Here is a 20,266-nt window from a genome sequence, read left to right as displayed (position 1 = left end):
ACCATGCCATCCACAATCCACATCCAAATCCACAACCCTTACCCAGTAGCTCCTTCTCCTGCAGCTCTTTCAAATCCCAAAATCTTTGATCTGAGCCCTAGCCCTACCCTCACCCTTGAAAGCTGATGTTGCTTCCCAGAGGGGAAACTACACGTCTTCTTGCTATCCCCTGGACTTTGGTGGGTGCTGTACATGATCCTTGCTTGGGACTTGACTTTCCAGGAAGAACAAATCAGGAAAAAAGAAAGACAGATGAAAGAGTGAAGTTGCAAGTCTCAACCTGACCATTCCCTTTGAGCAAGGTAGTTCCTGGGAAGCCTGTAATACCCTCCCTTCCAAAACCCTGGGTACTTTTGACCAGGAGCATCTTCCAGATGTGTGACATGTTGGGGTGAGCAGGGCCACTCTTCAATGCCCCCCATGGTCACCCCACCTCAGTAGCCTGCTGTACAAATACAGTGAGCAGCCCCCACATAAAACAGGTCAGGCTTTCTGATGAGCTATGTAGGAGATTTGGACATTCAGTCACATTGAAATTGGCAGATGTTGGATATCAATGCCCTCCAGAAGACTTGTAACCCCTCACCCTCTTCCTTTCCCATTGTAAATAAGTGGCCCAGCACCCCAGGCTGCAACCCCTTAATTGGCTACTGGAGAAGGAAACCAGGTGGCTTGCTGAGGCATTTCTCAATATCCCAAACTCATCTTCATTTCCTTCCATTTTGTCTCTACCTCTCATGTTCTTTGCAGAGAAAGGAACAAATGCATTAATTAGAGTTCAGTGAGCGGTCCCATCCAAGCATCCCACCCCTCACTGCCTCCGCAACCTCGCGGAGACTTCACTAAAAATGTGTAATTAGGTTCTGCAAAGTGACTGCCTGACCGTATGTGCTCTTTTCAAGTGCAGAAGCCCTTATGTGGCAGTGTGTGCTTTTCAGAGCTGCATCAAGTACCATTTCCTTTTTCTAGCTTTTGTTTACAAAGTTATATTTACTTATCTTCTTACCAGTGCCCAAGCACATCAAAGCCAAGTCCATTCCAAAAAAACCTAAAGCCCATGAATGATGTCACTTACTTACAATTTTGCATATTCTGAAAAAGGTGTTAAGAAAATAGCTATAGATAGGCTGTGTTGAAAAGGCTGTATTTGCACATGCCCTTATGTATGTGTACATCTGTTCATCCTTGTACCAGTTTGCCAGAATATGTAAAGAAATTCCATCCCGAACATTGGTTGATTTAAATATGACCTGAAGTTCTGTGCTAACATAGGGTGTACCAAAGCTCCTTCTGTGCTGAATCTGTGCCAAAGTGCTTCTCAGATAAATTACAAATTAATGTAATGCCTCTCTTTAGCTTAAAGTGTTTTTCTTCTCTTTTGCCTATTTTCAAGTGGGGTCTGCTGGTCTAGATACGGACTTATTTTTTTAATCATCCTTGTGATGGTGGAAATGAGTTGTTGAGGAGAAGCATTCCTCAAAAGCATCCAGACTTAAAGCTGATCTAGCTTACTGCAAACTGGAGTCCCTATAACACAAATACCCCCTTGTCACCCAGGCCACGTTTCAGCCTGGGCTGTGAGAGCTGCCTAGTGTTCAGTGAGTCTCCTAGTCCAGGACTGCTGGCAGGTGAAGCTGAAGCCATCAGCGGCAGTGTGTCCTGCTCTGGCTGTAGCTTTGTAGATCAGGGCTCAGGGCCTAAGCTGACAATGAAATCAGGAAGACTTTTAGGCGTGGAGGCTACCCCTGCACAGCTCCCAACTTTACAAGGTAGACCTCTACACTGGCAAGCTGTCTTAACCTGATGCCTGATCCTTACGACAAATACATGGATCAAGCAGGCCAGATCCCACTCAAAGGAAAAAAAGCAAGCAAGCAAGCATTTTATCATGACCTGCTTTTTCCTATCCCCAGCATTAGGAGATAGTCTGTACTCTGACGGTAGTTCCAAAAGGGGCCATGAGCCCCAGGCAGGCAGTGCTTTTCTTGGAGAGCAGTGCTTCTGAAATGAGAAACAGACAGGAAAAATAAAGACAGGCTAAAACATGCAAGCAAGGAGAGGTTGATAGACCATCTCTCTCTGCCTGAATCACAATGAGGGCAGATTTCATCACATTTAATCATGTAGTGGCCAGTTCCAGATCTGAGATTTCTATTTTCAAGCACTATTTTCTCAGGGATGCCCTGAACAGATCAAACTTTTTCAGTTTGAGCAATTGTAAGATTGTTTGGCTCCCTGGGATCCAAAGCCAATGCGGATCTTGCAGTGTTTACAGGAAGCTTTGCTTCTCTGACATATTTTAGCTCCTAGGAGTTATATCCTGTCATTCATACCTGTCCCATTTGCTCACTTCTCAGCAGGGCTTGTTAGCTTGGATGGTGGCTGCATTGATAGAGCCGCTGAGTTTTTGCTGACTCGGGAGATGACAGAGAAAGCTTTTTCCTGCCTGTGGACATATTTCCAGATAAAACATGAGCAAGTCTTGCTTTGAGATTGTTAAGTTCCCCTAACTCAATGGGTGTCTTATATATTTGAGGTGTCTGCATTGCAATGCGATATGTTTGTTTTACAGAGGAAAAATCTTGGCACAAGTAGAAGGAAATGTGGGGGAATAGCAAGACAAGAGTCTTTAAGAGATGAACTAGTGGGAATTTCTGCTCTGACCTCAAATCCTGTTCCTACACACCTACATTCCCCAAAAGGTGCTGCGGGGAAACAGGGAAGCAGCTGTGATGGCAGCAACAGGCAGGCACTGTGCGTATAGTGAGGAGCTGAAGAGAGGATGGTTACACTCTGTGCTCTTTTAAGACACAGCACACCGTGTAACCCATGTAAGTGTCACGCTTTTCAGGCATACTCTTGGAAGACCTAGGCACAAGTGCAAGGAGGTGGTTTGAAATTACTACATATGTCTTCCTGAGATATTTACACTCCAGGGACCACCCACGTCATAGGATATGTTTGAGTTGCTCACCAAGCTTTCTGCTGGAGTCAAGATGAAATTGCAGATTCTCTTTTCCCACAAAGCAAGAAAAAATAGCAACTTTCTGAAATATTACTACTACTACAGAGGCGTTTTTTAAAAATAGGTGCCATTCTTGAAGACCTTTTGAGCTCTGGGGGAAATCTTTCCACCTCTTCAACTCCTTTCACTGCTGGTTACTTAACCCCAGCTTGTAAAAAAAGAAAGCCTGGAGGTGAAAACAAACTCCTCTTTCTTGTGAGCCAGTTTAAGCAAGTTGAGGAAAGGATATGGGAAGGGAGGATGAAATCCCCATTAGGGAAGAAGCCTTATTTTTTACGTTTATGTGACAGTGAAATCCTTGTGGATTCTTCTGTGCACTGAGACAATATATTTTAGTTTTAATTGTTTCAGTCAACGTCAATTTTACATCAAACATGCAATAAAGTAAAAATGGCCTTTGGGAAACATCATTGAATCCTATTTTGAGCTGCAGTACTGCCAGTGTAAATATCTACTTCTGTTTTGTAAGCTGAAAGCCAAAAGGAGCAAAATTTTCCTTTCAGAGACTACTGACCTGTCAGCATCAAAAATATTATTTTTAGCATATAAAAATTGTTTTTCAGTGATTGTAATAACAAGAATCTTTGCAAAATCCATTATTACTCTAGTAAACATTTTCCCTTGGGCAGTAATAGTAGGAAATGAATTAAGAAGTTGGTTGATAGCAACTGGATAAGAAAAAATTATGAAGTATCACAGCTACAGTTTCTGGGATAAAATATATTTTCTTTTTCTTTAAATTATTAAGTGTTTACAGTAGCCCAGAGGTAAACATCAAATCTGAAGCATTTTGGCAAATTATAATTTATTCTACTGCTTGCTTTCCAGAATGCTAGAAGATGACCTCAAGTTAAGCAGCGATGAAGAAGAGAATGACCAGGTAAGAGCCATTCAACTAACATGTCACTTGTAGCATGTTTCATGTGGAAACTGAGCTACTGCAAATATTTTGCTAATGCTTTTCAAAACATACATAAAGGTTATCAAAATACATGGCAGTACTGTAACTGGAGTAACAGATGTTGCTGCTCAGCGCCAGCCCATGTGTGCTAACTGCTGGATTGGTGGGGAACAGTCTGCAGTGCTCTTGATTTATTACCTTGATGTGACCCAGAAGGTTTTTGTATCAGCCTCCTCCTGATTTGATTTCGTTTTGTTCTAAAGAGCAGCCAAGGAAGGGAGAATCATGAATTCTGGGTTAAGGGTTCAGGCCAGACTTTACAGTCATGAGCTGGCCCCAAGGATTAGCAGCTGGGCTACTTTCCTCTTACCTGCCTAGAGCCTTGCCAGCATCCCCCCAGTCCTCACCTCTCCCCTGAGCTTCTTCAGTCCTGTCTCTGTGTGGCCCATGTGTGCTGAGAAAGCTGAAGACAGCTGAGAGAAAGCCTTAGCTGTGCATTTGATTCACTCCATAACACAGCAATTAGGGCACTTGCCTGGGTTTTAATGACACCAAACTACTTGGCTGGGAGCAGATATGTCAGCCAAATATTCCGTGTGTTGAGAGATCTGGGTTTGTTGCTGAGGGAAGGTGTCTCCCAATGTTTTTTTTCTAAATACTACGATCTCACTAGAATAGAGCTGGACCTTGACTCTCCAATGGCCAGCTGAGTGCCTCATTTCCAAGCAGAGTTATGCCATACTCTCTTCTTTTCAGAGTACTGTCAGAGGTGATTGGGTTGGGGATGAGAGGGAAGTAGCCTCTTCCCTTTCTCTTGCACTGAAATGCATGTCCTGTGGTTTCAACAGAGCATATGAAGGAAGTACTGCCCCTGGTTGCATCTCACAGAGGGATCCAGACTTGGATGTAACAGGGTTTTAAATATGATTATTTCAGTGAGGGGTCACTGGAGCTATCTAGCCTTCTGAAATTCAGGATCTTAGACAAATAATTCTAGGTATGTAGGCATGAAGCTCTTCCAGGGTTTTCTTTAACTCTTGTTATTAGAAGTCTCTATTTTACAATATATTCCAAACAACAGGTAAATCAAAACCTTTTAATATTTATACTACACCATTATTTCATCTATTCTGAGCAAAGATTCTTGGTGTTAAGAAGATTCAGGACATAAATACAATTATTTACATATTTATACAATTTCTTTTTGTTTAATGTATTTCATCCTGAGATGCTTCACATTTAATTACTCTTCCTGCTTGTCTAGATAGTTTAAAATAGAGTGCATAGACAGCGTAGGGCAAACTAAAGTGAGGGACAGAAAGGATGTCTGAAGAATAGCAATAGCACACCAAAAGGGAGGAGCTAGGGATCAGGAGAGATGGCTTGTCCTTCAGGTTGGAAAGGAGATGGATGCGAGTATGAAACAGTCTGGCAGAGCCAGAGAGCTGAAACTCAGGTTTGCTTCATAGCAGGCAGAAAACAACATGTGAAAATGTTTATCATGTGGGAGATAAAATAACATTAGTAGGTTTAAGTGGAGAAGGGATCATGGAAAAGGGCTTATGGTTGGGCATACACACGTGGTACCTTCAGTTTAGTGTTAGCACTTACAACTGTTAACATCTTTCATGCACTTGACTTGTTCAGTATTATGTGTGCTATGCAAGGTCTTCACTGAGTCAGCAGTTTTAAAGTACAGCTGATATAGCCTCAGTCTTTCACCCCAGTGCTCAAACAAGCTTAGCAGAGCCAAGACAGAGTTTGCTACACGCGCAGCAAAGAGCAGAGCTGAGATCCCATTACTCACTTCTAATCATCACAGGTCCTAGCCTGATCAACCATCGGCAATTACTTTGTGATTTGGTCCCTGTTCCTAGTCACTTTATTTTCTACCTTGACTGCACAGATAAAAATCTCCTGGAAGCACAGGCTGGCTCCTGCTGTATGAAATGCTTTGTAGAACCTCAGCTGAGATGGGAAGGTTTGCCTAACAAGCAATCCTAAATAAATATGCCTGCTGGATAAACAAAACACTATATTTCCATCTTCCTAGTAGGAAATAGGTCCCAAAAACAGAATAACACAGGTCCTCTCTGCCAATAAATGCACAGATTATAACATGGACCTGTGCTAAATATCAGTGGGAGAACCCATGTCATTTTACTTCTGAATTCAGAGGCTCTCTAATCTCAGATCTCTTCCTAAGCTTGAGAACAGGAAAGAAAGAAACCAAAGATGAAGGGACAGGAACAGTACATGAGTGATTCCTAGATATTTCTTATGTAATTAACTGACCTTTGAGCAATCAAACTCATTTAGGTAATCCAATCTCTCAAAGAGCTGAAGGTGATCTGTATGAGAACTGCAAAACTTTTCATTTTGCTAATTTCTGAACTGGGAATTCTAGGGGAAAGAGTCTGAAAAGTTTGGAGGAAATTTTGTTTTCCTGTTGGAAATTACCAAGCAGCAACAGGAAAGTTTCTGAAGTGGTGCAAAGGGGGACAGGTGCCTCTGTGCTTTCAGAGCTGGAATCTGGAGGGCTGTAACTGACCCAGGGAATGTGAGCCATAGATGAAGGCCAGATGCAAGACAGAGGCATGATTAAGAGCTCTGGGACCACAGCGCACAAGGCATTCCCATCCCTTCCCTCCACACTGACAATTAAGGTAGTGAGATTCACAGATCCAGGAGAGGCAAAACAGGCTGGGTTTGAGCTGAGTGTGTGTGTGCCCACAGTAATTACATTATCCACACATATTAGTCTCTTAATTTTAATTACATAACTGTATTTTTCTTCTTTAATGAGCATAGTTTATCCATTTAAACTCATCGTTTCAATTTTACAGGCAGTGATCATAAGATCAAATATGCAGAAGAAAAATTTCCTGTTGGCATATTTTACATCATACAGATTGAAGAAAATGTACTTTTTAATCCCCAATCAATATCTGCAGAGCATGCAATTAACAGATACCAAGGTAGTTAACACAAATCTGCAAGTTAAAGAGCCAATTCATTTTGATTTATAACACATAGAGTAATATTTTCATCATCGTCTCTCCCAGAAAGCATCTGAAGCTTTGTAGCATGAAGATGTCAAAATTGTACTTAAGATTGTTCGGAGTACTGAAGTGTAGTGGTTATTGCCTTTTGGTTCCTTGAAGTGTGGCATAGCACATGAAACAGTCCCCATTTTAATACCCTGCTCTTCTCTGTAGAGGTCACTGGATAACTTAAATCAGCCTTGGGTGAAATATTAAAAGGAGATTGTCAATTGTAATATGATCAATTCTCTTTTTACCCCCCTACTTGTCCTTTTACAACATGAAAATTTTGTAATAGAAAGTAGTTCTTTTAAGGAGAAAAAGATCCTTGGCATCATTTGTGCAATTCATGTCAATCAATAGCCAAATAAATTAACTGACTGGTAGGCATACATGGAATAATAATCTAACATATTTTTGCAACCCAAGTCTGCTTCCTTGTACGCATTTTTTCTGTGCGGGATCAGGTTGGTTGCCACTGAAGTTTTGTGGCTGTGAAAATTTATTACCCACAGAGTCAATCTACATTCTGGCTGCCAAGTCTGAATAAATAGAGTCATTGTGCTTGTCTGGAATATGTAACCAAAGTTCATCGAGTCAGCTTGACTTTCACATCCCATGGGATTCATAAAAGCCAACACCCTGGTATGTGCTCTTGATTCCTGCCAAAATTTTTGTAAAATTGTATAAACAGAAGTTGAAGAAGCAATAAGAACGCACTCTCAGGGACATGGCTCTGCACTCCAGACCCTGCTGTATCTTGAAAAGAAAGTCCCAACTTTAATACTTTTTGTTTGTTCTAAATAATTGTATGACTATCTCCCTGCAGCAGTAGGTAAATGCAGGGGTTGAAGACACCCTCCATGCACAGTGCACGGGGAGACAGTGAACAGTCCCCTTGGGTTCATTAATTTTGCTCATGCGCCCTGCACCAAAGGAAGAGGGAAGGCAGCGTTTGCCTGCAAGTGGCTGCCTGCCTTAAGAAGGGACAGGGACGGGCTGGCCCTGCAGGGTCTGAGTGGTGTGAGTGAAACCAGTCCCTCTGCAGGCAAGCCAAGACAAACAGAAAGCCATGTCCCTTCACAGGCGACCCTGGGGGAAGAACAGCCTCGAGAAAGTTCACTAGGAACAGCTTCAGTGTGATAAAATAATAGTCTCAGCGTCCTGGTCTGGCTCACCACCCAAAGTTCCACAGGGTGACAGCAGCCCACCCAGCCTGTGTCTTCCCAGGGGTCCTGGGGCTGCCACCCACTCATAGCAACCTGGGGACTGCCAGGGTGGGCTGCTGGCCCTGGGGGACCTGTGCATGCTCCATCGCTGAGATAGAAAATTTGATGACAATTCGAGTTATAAACATACCTCCATAGATGTGTTATGTTTCCTTCCCATCGTGTATGTGCTTAGGGATGCCATGGCTCAGCACTGGAAATGCATATTTCTGGCAGGACTCTCTGCAATGTCCAGCCAAATCCACCCCACTGTTGCAACAGAACAAAAGTTCATCTACATAGCAAATGGCAGTGTGGCCAGGTCCCTAAGTAAATAGCATTAGGAAATTATTTCATTTTTTTAGTCATAAAATCATGTTTTGTTTCCTCAATGATAGCCAGAAACAAGTGGGAAAGGATGTATGTAAAGACAATCGTTTTAATAAGGTGTAGGACTTTTCCCTCTTACTTTTGGATATGGACTGACAACAAATAAAAAGATATAAATTATCCTGAAATGAATGGTCATGCATCCACCTTCTTCCAGAAGGAATAATTTCTAGCAGAGGCGCTATAAGCACTACTTCAGCATATGAAATGCAGAATATTCCAGCTAATCTGAATCCATCTGTAATGAATTTTGAAGTAAATTGAAAAAGGGGCAAAGTGGCTATGAGCTTTCTTTGCAGAAGACCTCCTCTGTTAGGACAGTGCTTTTTGAAGTCAAAGATCAGCCAAGCAGAGAGCAGAGTCATGTACATCTAGAGAGAAAATTTATATTGGGCAAATTATAACTCTCCGTTGCATAGCCCTGTTGATCATGAGAACTATTTTTAGGCAGTGCTAATTGCATTCACATATGCTGTGTCCAAATATTTTAGCCACATTAAGTAATTTTCATGTTGTGCCCCCTTTTATTCACCTCTTCATCAGCGCAATACGTGATGCTTCATGCTTGATCAGAAGGAAAAATGAATGAAAAAGGAGATGAGAACACTCAGCCCTGAAAAAAAACCACAAAGCCCACAAATTAATTTCTCTCTCAAAAAATACCCTGATAAACTTGGAGAGAAAAAGAAAAATCTTTCTGATGAGAAGTTTCTCACTCTGCTGAGCATAGTAAACTTATTTCATGAAGCCTGGCCACGTGAAGTCTGACTGCAATCAAAACTGCACAAAGCAGAGATAAGCAGAAGTGGAAAAATTAAGTTTTGGGTTAAAGAATGGCTGGAACCTCAGGTGGTTTTGTACTTAATCCAAATGCTCTGCTTAGCCCTGTGTCTCTATAACATGAGTGCATTTTTAGACTGGAGGAATAGCCACTGTAACCGCCTTACTTAACTCAGGCTGAGTCTATTATTTCCCGTGTATTAAAGAAGCAATCCTTTTGGTATTCAACTTAACTAAAATCCAGAGTAAGATTTAAGCCAGCTGAGTCAAGCTTTTGTTGTGGTTTGCCAGCTCTGATTTTAAAATCTCTGTGACATCTAAATTTGCACTTCCACAAGGCATGCAAGAAGACCAAGATTGCCTCACTGAAACTGTCAGATGAAACAAAATAAGAGCTCAGTCTTGTCCTGCCAAACTTGGCTCACATCACTGCCTATCTTACAAAATCAGATTCAATGTCTGGCAGGGAGATCAAGGTCTAAATTTGAATGCCACCACCATGAATGACAGTGAAAAAGGTTAGAGATCAGCTTGGCTGTTGGACATGCACAAAATGTGGGGAAATTCAAACACGGCACTCTGATCCCCATGTTCCTGAATAGCAAACCTCTAAAAATAGTCTGGAAAATAACATTGAAGTACAAGTGCATCTTCCTTGTCTCTTCAGATGGATGCTGGGACTAAGCTAAGCTTTAGCTCTAGTAAATCTCCAAAGCCTGCCTTTTTCCACTCGTATCACCTTTTTCCAAGCCTAACAGTTTTTATTGCTATAACTTCCTTAACCCCATCTTATTGAAATCTTTGATTAGTATTTTTTTTCCCCTTGTGAACTGGAATTACTGTATGAATGTCTGCTTTGACTGTCATGGGAACATATCCCAGTGCAGTCAATTCACCAGTGTTGGCTAATTTGGGGCATAAAGAAGGATTAGGTTCCATATCTCCAGGCTGGCGTTCCCTTGTCCCTGTCTGTCGTGAACCCTTCAGCCCATGCACCTCTGCTCCAGCTGCAGAGCGCCCTCACTGAAGCCAGACACTGTGCCTGAGCCTCCACCCCACTCGTGTGGCCACAATGAGTCTTTTTGCCTTCAGGAAAATTCATTCCAGTGTGCCTGTAAGAGAACAGTTAAATAACCAGGAGTCACAAATAATTTAGAGCACAAATTACTGTCATTTGTAACATTGCAGCTATTAGAAGCTGTAAGAAGAGAACATACCCCTCTTGTGTATCTCTCACACGTTTGCACACACACAAACACAGACTCCCAGGCTCTCTAGGAGCTGCCTGTTGCTCTCTGCAAGGCAGAAGATCAAGCTCACTCTTCTCCCCTTGGCAGTTCAGCTCGGGCTGGTGTGGTGTCAGCATGAAAAGCTGTGTGAAGGAGATGTTGTGCATAGAGATGGATGACAGCAGAAACAGAGAAAGAGGCAGCTGAGAGCATGTCAGGAAACGAAAGGAACATGAAAAGGGAAAGGGATTAGGGAATAAGAAAGGAAATTAATGAAGAAAAGAAATTGGGGGGGGGGGGGAGGGCTTTATAAAGGAAATAGCAACTGTATTAGAACATGATGAGAAATAAGGAAAAGAGCCAGCAGCCAATCCATCAAAACTAGCGTTTAAGAAATACGAACTGTGAAACCATTGCTACAATTTCTCCTTCACCTAGGATGAAATCTCTTTCCTCTGAAGTCAGCAGGAGTTTAGCCACTGATTTCAATCAGCCTAGGATGTTATCCCCGTCTTCTTTTGTATTTCCTAGCACAGTCGAAGCAGACACTTGTGTAGTAGCAAAATCATCATAGTCAACATAGCACCTCCCTAGGCAGACTTACCACTATTTGGGGAATTTAGACTTGTATTTCCCCTATTTTCACATATACAGGATTTGGGGACAATTTTACTTTAAGTTCAGAGCCTTTTGCCTTCCCAATAAGTCTTGTAAAGCCTGTGGCACAACACTGAAAATTTTGTAAGCAGCCCTGTAATCAAGTTACCTTTTCTTGAATAAGGAGGCTACTTCCTTGGAGACAGAGGAGGTGACCCCAGCCTTGCTTGCAATGACTGAGACCTTTCTCCAGTGTCATTGGAAAGTAACCATTTTATTAATGTTAAGTGCCACGGATTTTGCTTCTGCTCATCTCCACTGAAAAAGATGAAAGTTAACTCATCTGTGTTGAAACTCTGCGTGACTGTTGGGGCCAGACTGCAGGAAAAATCTGAACAGATGCAGGACAGAAGACTCAACATTTACAGATCTATAAAATTCTCTGTATGGTTAATACCCATGCTGATTATACAGTAATTTGGAGATCCAAATCACTTAACAAGTATTAACTACTTAATACAATGCCCCTGAGAGGTATTTAGGTAGAGCTAAGCAAGAATTATTATCTCTGTAGAACTGACAGGGAGACTGAGACTGAGATGTGGCTTGTTTGAAGCCACATGGCAAGTCAGTTACAAAGCCAGGATTAGCACTTGAGTCTTTCACTCGCAGGTGCCATGTTCAAGTCACTAGGCTGTGCTGCTCCTGAAGATTAATAAGGATTAATAGGCAAAGCAGAGGAGAAAGAACAATGTACGCCAGAAGTACAATAATAAAACTCCAGGGTGAAAAATGAATACTGAGGTGTTGAAAGGCCTGGAGAAATCATGAAATCCAGAAAGAGTTTTATAGTTTCTCAAAAGATGTGGCTCTGATGATAACCAACTCCAAGAGGGGAAGGAAGGGAGACCCTTTCAAGTCTTACAGCCTGTAAATTTTAAATAAATACCAACTGGACGGTGAAAATCAGATTCATACATTTATAGTGCAAATTTACAGAGAAACACTCAAGCTGCACTTTACAAGTGATTCTAAATCCCTCAGACAGCCACTCTGGAAGGCAATCCTCAAACAAAGCCCCTAGAAACAGTGAGTACAGAATAATGCAGTGAGAGAAGGCACTTTAGGAATCATCTGTGACAAATTCTCTGACCTGAGCTCCTCGGGCAACTTCTTGTGGCCACAAGACACTCACAGGCATTTAAACAGGGCATGTCTGTAGATGCGAGAGGGTTTCATTACTTCTGTTTTGAGCCCTCATGAGAGCACCATTGCAACACTGCAGCTCTACACTCTTCAAGGAGAACACTGAAAACTGAAGAGGTTTTCAAGACGAAGGTGAAGGATGCCTAACACATTTGGAAAACATGCCTTAGGGTGAAAGATATCCACCCGATGAACTGAGCCTGTCAGAAGCTGTGCTGGTGACTGGCTGGATCACAGTCTATAAACACCTGCACAGGGAGAGGAGCTGAGAGGCTAGAAAGCAGCTCTTTCTCACAGGCAAAGGTATAATTTCCAGCAGAAGAAGGTGCCTATAAACAGAGCCGGACTAAACTCACATCTTAACACATAAAGTGAAAAATCGTGCGTGTGGTTGGACTGAGCTGGGTTCACCATAAGTGGATTATCCACAAGTTGTGCTCCAGGTCCACAACAGCTCCCGGATCTGAAGCAGGAGAAAAGCTCTGGAGAGTCCTGTGGCCCAAGTTATGGCATGAAGTCAGGCTGCGCCTTTCACAAAATTTTCTTCCTGGCTTCACTAGTTCAGGAATAAATTGCATTTAATCTAAAGACAAACAAGACCTTAGGAAATTAAAACAGAATCAACATGGAAGATGTATGAAGAGCGAAACGTGAAAGAAGACATATAGAAGTATTTGCTCTGGTCTGGTTCCCAAATGGCAGTATATAGTAATGACATCTTTCTTTAACCCTGGCTTGGAAACAGTGCATCTACAGCTCACTAACCGCAGTCCAGTACAAGGTGGCATCCAGCAGCCTGGGTGGTTGCTAATATGGGAGATGCTGACTTAGGGCATAAATGGCTCACTGCATAGTTCCAAGGCAGCACCTACCACCTGAGGAAGACAAACAAGCTGCTATGGAAGCAGTGCAGTTTAGTCGTGCACAGGTAGTACATGTTGTTAAACTGTCACCAAAGAAATGGTTCGAATTCTCACCTTGTGTACACCTGTGCCACCTCAGGGAAGTCTCTGGTGTAACTTGTGTAACTCCATACAATTGCTGCAACAGAGCTCTCTCATGATAACAGTGATTAATCCACAGGACAGGAAAGATGGAAAGCAAAATGCCTGAATCTGCCAAGGGCAAATTTATTGGCTTTTATTTGCCAAAGCATGTCATGGCTGAGGTACAGGAAAACGCATCCATAGTCAGCCTGCAGTGCCTCCAAGACACTCTTCTGAGCCCAGCAGAACATTCTTTGGTAGTTCTCAATTGCGTCTCAATTGCAATCCAAAAATGCCTGCAAGCCCAGCAGTTTATGAAGCAATTATTTTCCAAACAGATTAAAAAAAAAAAAATAAGAGGGATTTCTGGGGACACTCTTAGTGCTCCTGTACCTCCAGCTCAATAGCTGTATTCAACCCGTTCTGCTCACTGCTCAGTCCCAATTACAATGAGCTAGCTCGCTGCTTAGTCCCAATTACAATGAAAGTATTTAATTTCCTCTTTGATTTCCCTTCCACAACAGATTGCAACTTGTGACACTTCAAGTAATTTTGGTAGCTCATTTAACACACACTGAAACCTGAATATCTGCTGATTATGTTCCCAGGCTCTGGCTCATTGCAATAAAGGATGGAGAAAGGAGATGCAATCTCTTGAGATTGAGAACCTGACCATGATTACTGCTGGCTGAAAACTTGCTTTGTCCCAGTAGTCTTGGGGTACACCTAGAATCTTTCATGAATGATTAATGAACTATAGGCAGATCAATGAAACTGTGCCCTAAATGTTTCTGTAACCAACTCAGGTGGGGGTCAAAGAAGTCTAACCAGATGGTATCCTGTAATTTGCCAACTCTTGATGTAGTGAAACAGAGTAATTCATCTCATTTACTGTGGCTGGTTTCTCTAGCTCAAGTACCTGAGTCAACTAAATGATTGTTTTTTTCCCTTTCCTGCTTCCTACTCAGCATTAAAGTTATTATGTGGTGAGTTGGCCTCCAATATCCGTGTTTGTATTGAGGAGAACCTTCCTCCATCAGTAACTCCACTGATTCCATGAACTGAAAATTCAGGATTATACTCATTGCTGGTGAACACACTCAATAATTTATCAAGAGACTATTAAGCTTCCCATAAAGCCCTTTTTAGTGGTAAGTCTCAGAGATCTTTAAATTCTGTCAGCAATATCAAACTTTAAAATTATTTCTTATCCCATATTTCTATAACCAGTGTAGTCACTTACTTCCAGAAATAATAAAGGCTGTAGAACCATATTCTCATCTTCCTTGGTGGATGATGAGTTGGCCTCAGTAAAGTTGTTAACGATGTAAAATAAAATGCAAATTAAATAGCACAATCAAAATCAAGCTATTAAAAAAATAGTCATGCAGGCAGTATATGATACTAAGTACCACCCTTTTGCTTATGTTGTTACATAGATAACACCAGCATATTAGAAACATAATAAATCACAGAAAGCTGTTTCTATAGCCAGGAGTTTCTCAAACAATAGGTCATGACCCTCCATGGGTATTCATGAATGAGTTTGAATGGGGGCACAAAAAACTGTTAGTGAGAAGCAAGGGCAGATATTTCCCCCGAAGTGGAGCAGCCCAGTCCTGTAGCAGGGGAACAGGAAAGCAGACTGTAATTAGTGGTTGCAAGTATTTATACTTGCTAGGGAACTGCTAACTACCTTTAATTACAACAGCTCACTTTCTCCCGGAGAGGGGTGCAATATAGGCTAGAATTAAAATTGCCGGATAGTTGCTAACTGCCTTTCATTGCAGGCAATAGATCTGTTTCTCCAGGGAGGAAGAATAAACTTGTGACTGGATCTTATTCCCCCGTCATTTGGAAATGAGGCCATTACTAACTCAGGGGGTCACACAAATATGCAGTCAGACGTGGCTGTATTTTGAAGCAGTGTAAGAAAGAAATCAATAGCCTCACTTACAGAATGTGCAACTACCAAGCAAAGACGGAGGTGCCCCATGCAAAGGACATTTATTAAAGAACTTAAAATGAGAGGCTAATTGAAAAAGTATGATCTCACTGAAATGCACTTGTCCATTTCTCTCTGCTGCCCTGCCTGTCATTTGAACCCACTTTCTTGCCCATAAGGTGTCACCTTTTCAAAGTTGTCAGCAACTGGATGTACCAGGATGGAAACTGATCGAGACTGCAGTCCAACACCACATGGTTAGCACCTTAAACAGGTCAAGATGAGAGTCCCGTCCTCTTCCCCCCTGCCTGGACCTTTTATTGAGACTGGAAAAAAAAAGTATCCAGCTCTTTTCTCTCTCTCAAAATGAGGGATTTTGGGGAAATACAAGAGTGATACATACCCCATGTCCCCATGTTGAGGGCTTTTAGTGTCATCAGAGTCCATGTTTGCTTTCTTGTGGTCTCTTGTAAGGTCCATATGGCCTGTGGCTACAGAGCAGCCTGTTTCCTTCAGCCTTCTGGCTATGGCAGCCACCATGTACGTTGCTCCAGGAGTGCTCTACAGCTGCCCAGAATGGAGTAAGAGTGATGTCAGGTGAAAGTGACCTTGCAGGTGGACACACCCTTATCTCAGCAGCAAAAGTCTCCACTGCATACAGCCCACATGATCCCATTCCTATTCTCACACCACATCCTGCAATGCGACAACCTCTCCCTGGGGAAGCAGCTCAGAAGAGGGATCCAGGTTACAAATTACCTGGGGGGAAAGAGAGAAAGGAAGAGAGAGAAGGAAGGAAGGGAGGGAAGGAAGGAAGGAAGGAAGGAAGGAAGGAAGGAAGGAAGGAAGGAAGGAAGGAAGGAAGGAAGGAAGGAAGGAAGGAAGGAAGGAAGGAAGGAAGGAAGGAAAAAGAAAATAAATAAAAAAGAAGGAAAAGCGTTGTTTTTCAGGTGGATCAGTTTTCCAACCTGTTGCATTGAACGACCACATGAACACTTGTGGTGGCCTGAGCCAAGAGTGGGAAACATTAGAAGTGGCTTTAACAGCACTGCCACGTAGTGGCTGACTGTGAGTGAAATACTAGTCCTAGATCCTGGCAGGAGAAAAGGCGAGGTGACCTGAATGGTGTCTAAACAACTTGGCCATGTAAAAGGGCTCTCATAGTGAGAGGAGGCTCCGGCGTTTTGCAGGCAAAGGCTTAACACAGCACAAGCCTCATCATCAAAGCTGGGCAGCTTGAAACTCAACGTGGAAACAGCTTCCTGTTAGTGAGGGTGATTAGGCAGGGAGGATATGAACCTGCAGTGGCCCAGGGCATTAAAGAAGACATTTAAGCCATAAGACATTCTTAAACCTAAGGCTTGGGTCTCTGTGGGATGAAATTGTCATAATGAGCTCTCATCCTTGCAGAGGAGGGAGTAAAAATGGTGCCAGCCCATTGGACTGAAGAATGGCTGCTCCAAATAAATCCTGCCCTGTACCAGTGGCCGAGGTGACATGGACGGCATTTTACCCAAAGACCATGCAAACAGGATGACCTACTGAAGAAAGTAAAAAATACCAAACTCCAAATATTATTTTTCTGACACTAAAACCAGCATGTCTGTGCTGTGGGCATACTCTTACTGAGCTGCTGGGAATTTCCCAGCCCTTCCAACAGGTTCTCTGCCTGCTGTAAAAGTCACCAATAAGGTAAACCCCTCCTGCAAGCTGTGCCACTTGTCTTCTTATAATTTGGTGTCTGATACATTGCAAATTACTTCTTCTCAGGGAACTCAGAAGGCACAAGTTCCTGCTTCAAGTAGAGACTCTTCCCAAAGCATTCCTTCACTCCTGACAGACCTACAGAGATCCACTCAGGGGATCTTTTCACACCTTTCTGCAAAATGCTCCGTAACTACAACCACAAGTCAGTTTCTAGCAAGCTTTTCTTTGCAGCCTGTCAGCAGCTTTTTGACTAGCCAGAAGGGTTACCTCCATGCTCTCTGGTGCTGAGCAGGATGCCTGCAAGCCATGCAGCTTGTTCAGGAATAGGAGATACAGCCCCCAGCAGGGAGAATGGTTTCAAAACATTATTTACTGGAAACTGCAAAGACAAAACCTCTGTTTAATTCCCTGCCCCTTCACTGACTCTCCGTACTGCTTATCTTTGTGTCACTTCTGTGCCAGGTGAGACACAGCCTCGACAGATACAGCTGGGAAGGGGATGCTCTGGGCAGCTTCAAGTGGAATGGAGGCTTTAAAATAGATTTTCAAGCCATTATGGATTTCATCTTTGCTTAGCAGCCGGTTGCTGTGCTGAAGCCATGAATCACATCGCTTGAAGTGATTGAAGGAGGGGAAAGAATAATAATCATAAAGTGGCAAACTAGCTCAGGGATAGGCTTGGCAGTCCTATTAAACTTGAGAGGCTACAATTTCTATTCCCAGACCTGCCGGTTAACACAAGAACAAGTACCATGCTTCCCCACCCCATCCAAAGAGTTGTACTAGGCAAAACCTGAGGAGCAAACCAGCAACAGGTCAATGCTGTACTGTGTAGTCAAAAGTTGCCAGCAGAGTAACATGGCAGCGCTCATGAAACGTCTGCAGCAGCTCTGGCAAGCTTTGCAAAATTTGTAATTATAGCTAAGGGCTTCATCGCAAAAGGAACCAAAATATGTGATGTTTGTTTCTGTGGAAGAATGGGAGGAGACTAATGGTAAAGGAAAGGGAGTGGGAGTGCTGAAGCGGGGAGACGGGAAGGCAGGGAATGAAACCCTGCCGAGTTTTCAGGGACCCGCAGAAAAAATCATCTAAATAGAGTAGTTCAGACCTCAAATACCGTGCGGTGCTTTGACAATCTTCTAGTTTATGGTGTACTTAACAAAGTGCTCTTACATTTAGTAGGCTGGAATGTCCATTTGACTATAGACTCTCTGCTACTTTGCTCGTACTTTAACATTTTGGACACGTGACAAAAATGTGTGTAACGCATTTTTTAAAGTGTTGATTGTGCTCGTAATTTTCTAGTCAGAATATAAAATAAACATCTCTGCCCTTTCTTCCAGCAGGCAGCACAGAGATCTGCTCTCCGCGTTCTATCTGACAGGTACATTTTGTCATTTTTATGAACTATAAATTGCTTTATGAAACGTTGAGCCCTATTTATTGTGGCATATAACTCATAATCGGATTTTGTCCCCAAAGTATCTGTGAACTGAGATGTTAAACATTTTGCATGCTTGGATTTGTCATGCATGTGTAGAGTTTATTACTGCAAAAATCACAGTCTTGTTGTATTTCATACAGAGTATGCAGAATCCCTTGTTGTGATACCAAACGAGAGATAAGAAACTTACTGGAGAGGGCATGAATGATGCAGTAAATTCTAAGCTTTAGAGTTTGCTGAGATATATCTGAGCTCATTTTTCAGCAATAAGTACTTCATTTATTCTGAGATGTTCTCTTTCGACTTTTTCCAAATCCTTTCCCTGGGAATTACTCTTTTTTTGATGAGATCCTCTGTACGTTTTATACACAAAAACAATCCCTTTTTTAATCCTAAGTTTTGAGTGATTGGTGTTCTGGAGGAATTTAATTCATTTTCTTTTTCACTTTTTCTAGAACTGTAGCAGTGCTCCAGGCAGATAAGCAGGGGACCAAATCCTTAGACAGTGTTCAGGTTTTACTCAGGTCTTTTTCAAGCAAAAATCCATTAACTTCATTGGGAAGCTTGCCCAAGTGAGGAATTCGGGATTTTGGCCATAGTAAATGTTATGGTTGGGCCCATAGGTCTGCACAGGTATTTACCTTAAATGACTTCAATGAAAGAGGATTGATTGAAATATAAGGTAGCTTTCTAAGACGGTCTTGATTTCTTTTCCAGTTTTGGGCACGGGGCGGCGGGGGGGGGGGGGGGGGAAGGGGGAGGAGAGACTGTACATTTTAGTGCCTGTGAAAAAGGACTAGCAGATTTACATTTATCCACAAATGAGGTACTGTGTCATGCAGGCTGACACAGAGTAAATTTCCCCATGCCTTGTTGGCAGCCCCCTCTGCTCCGCCTGGCCCCCCGCCCCCCGCCTCCCTGGGAATAAGTGGTAATTGACTCTGGAAGCCAGCTCAGGCCAGGATTTCTCCAGAGCAGAGCCTGTCACTTAGGCTGAATTATATGTTGTGCATGGATGAATAACATTTCTCTCTGCTTGGAAGCTAAGACCGCCAAAATTATCGACCTTTCTCCCCCCCTAAGTTTACAAACACTGTTTTGTTTAGAATTTTCTCCCCCCTTAAGGAATAAAATTCCCGAGTGAAATGTATGGGATGTGGGTGAAATCGCTGGCACGGTTGTAGGGCACACAAGTATATGCTGGGACGAATGCAAAATGAAAGAGGTGTCTGAGTCATCATTATGCCCCTCTCCCTGGAGGGGTACCAGCTTGCCCCCGAGGCAAAGCAGCTTTTGCACTTGGTGGGGACAATACCGTGACCAAAGGAAATGTGGGGTGTTTTTTCTCAGCATCCTTGCCCGGGGCTGAATGAGGAACATTCCTTCAGAAGTGCCCCTGGAGGTAGTTAATGAGTCCCAAACCCCGCAGCGTGCTGCCTCCCCTAGAAAAGAAAAGGGGCAGTGATGGATAGATGCTGCCTAACTCATCAGGGCTGGTGAGGGAGCTGGGCACAGACTGCCCTCATCCTCAGGGCAAAAGGGCTTAAATGTTGCCCATCAAACTTCAGATTTATTATTTATGACCATGTGTTCCCCTCCCTGCCCCTGAAAGCCGGCGTGGGGACTGCAGCTTTCTCACCTTCTCTGCAAACCCCTCTTTGGCTGCCAGGGCACCCTCTGGAGGGGTGCTGGGACGGCTGCGGGTGCACCCTGCAGGGTTGCCTCCTGTAACCTTGCTGCAGCGAGCAAACGGGAGGGCAGGGGTCCGAAAACCCACACTGTGATGGCATCTTCTGTCTAGTCT

At 43.0% G+C, this 20,266-nt stretch overlaps 1 protein-coding gene across 1 annotated transcript in view; it reads left to right on the top strand.

Moving 5' to 3' along the window:
- The window catches only part of AFF3 (ALF transcription elongation factor 3), a gene marked incomplete at both ends in the record, with an annotated part of 320,155 nt that overhangs the window by 228,027 nt on the left and 71,862 nt on the right, over positions 1-20,266 (top strand). Inside the window, 2 exons of the mRNA XM_080612415.1 lie at positions 3,854-3,905; positions 18,362-18,402. Of these exons, the coding sequence (XP_080468541.1) occupies positions 3,854-3,905; positions 18,362-18,402 (93 nt within the window). The remainder of the gene's footprint in view (positions 1-3,853; positions 3,906-18,361; positions 18,403-20,266) is intronic.

This window comes from Psittacula echo (genome assembly GCF_963264785.1).
Source record: "Psittacula echo genome assembly, chromosome: 3".
Classification (NCBI taxonomy): domain Eukaryota; kingdom Metazoa; phylum Chordata; class Aves; order Psittaciformes; family Psittacidae; genus Psittacula; species Psittacula echo.
Note: the sequence above shows the minus strand (reverse complement) of the source record. Positions and strands in the feature narration are given on the sequence as shown.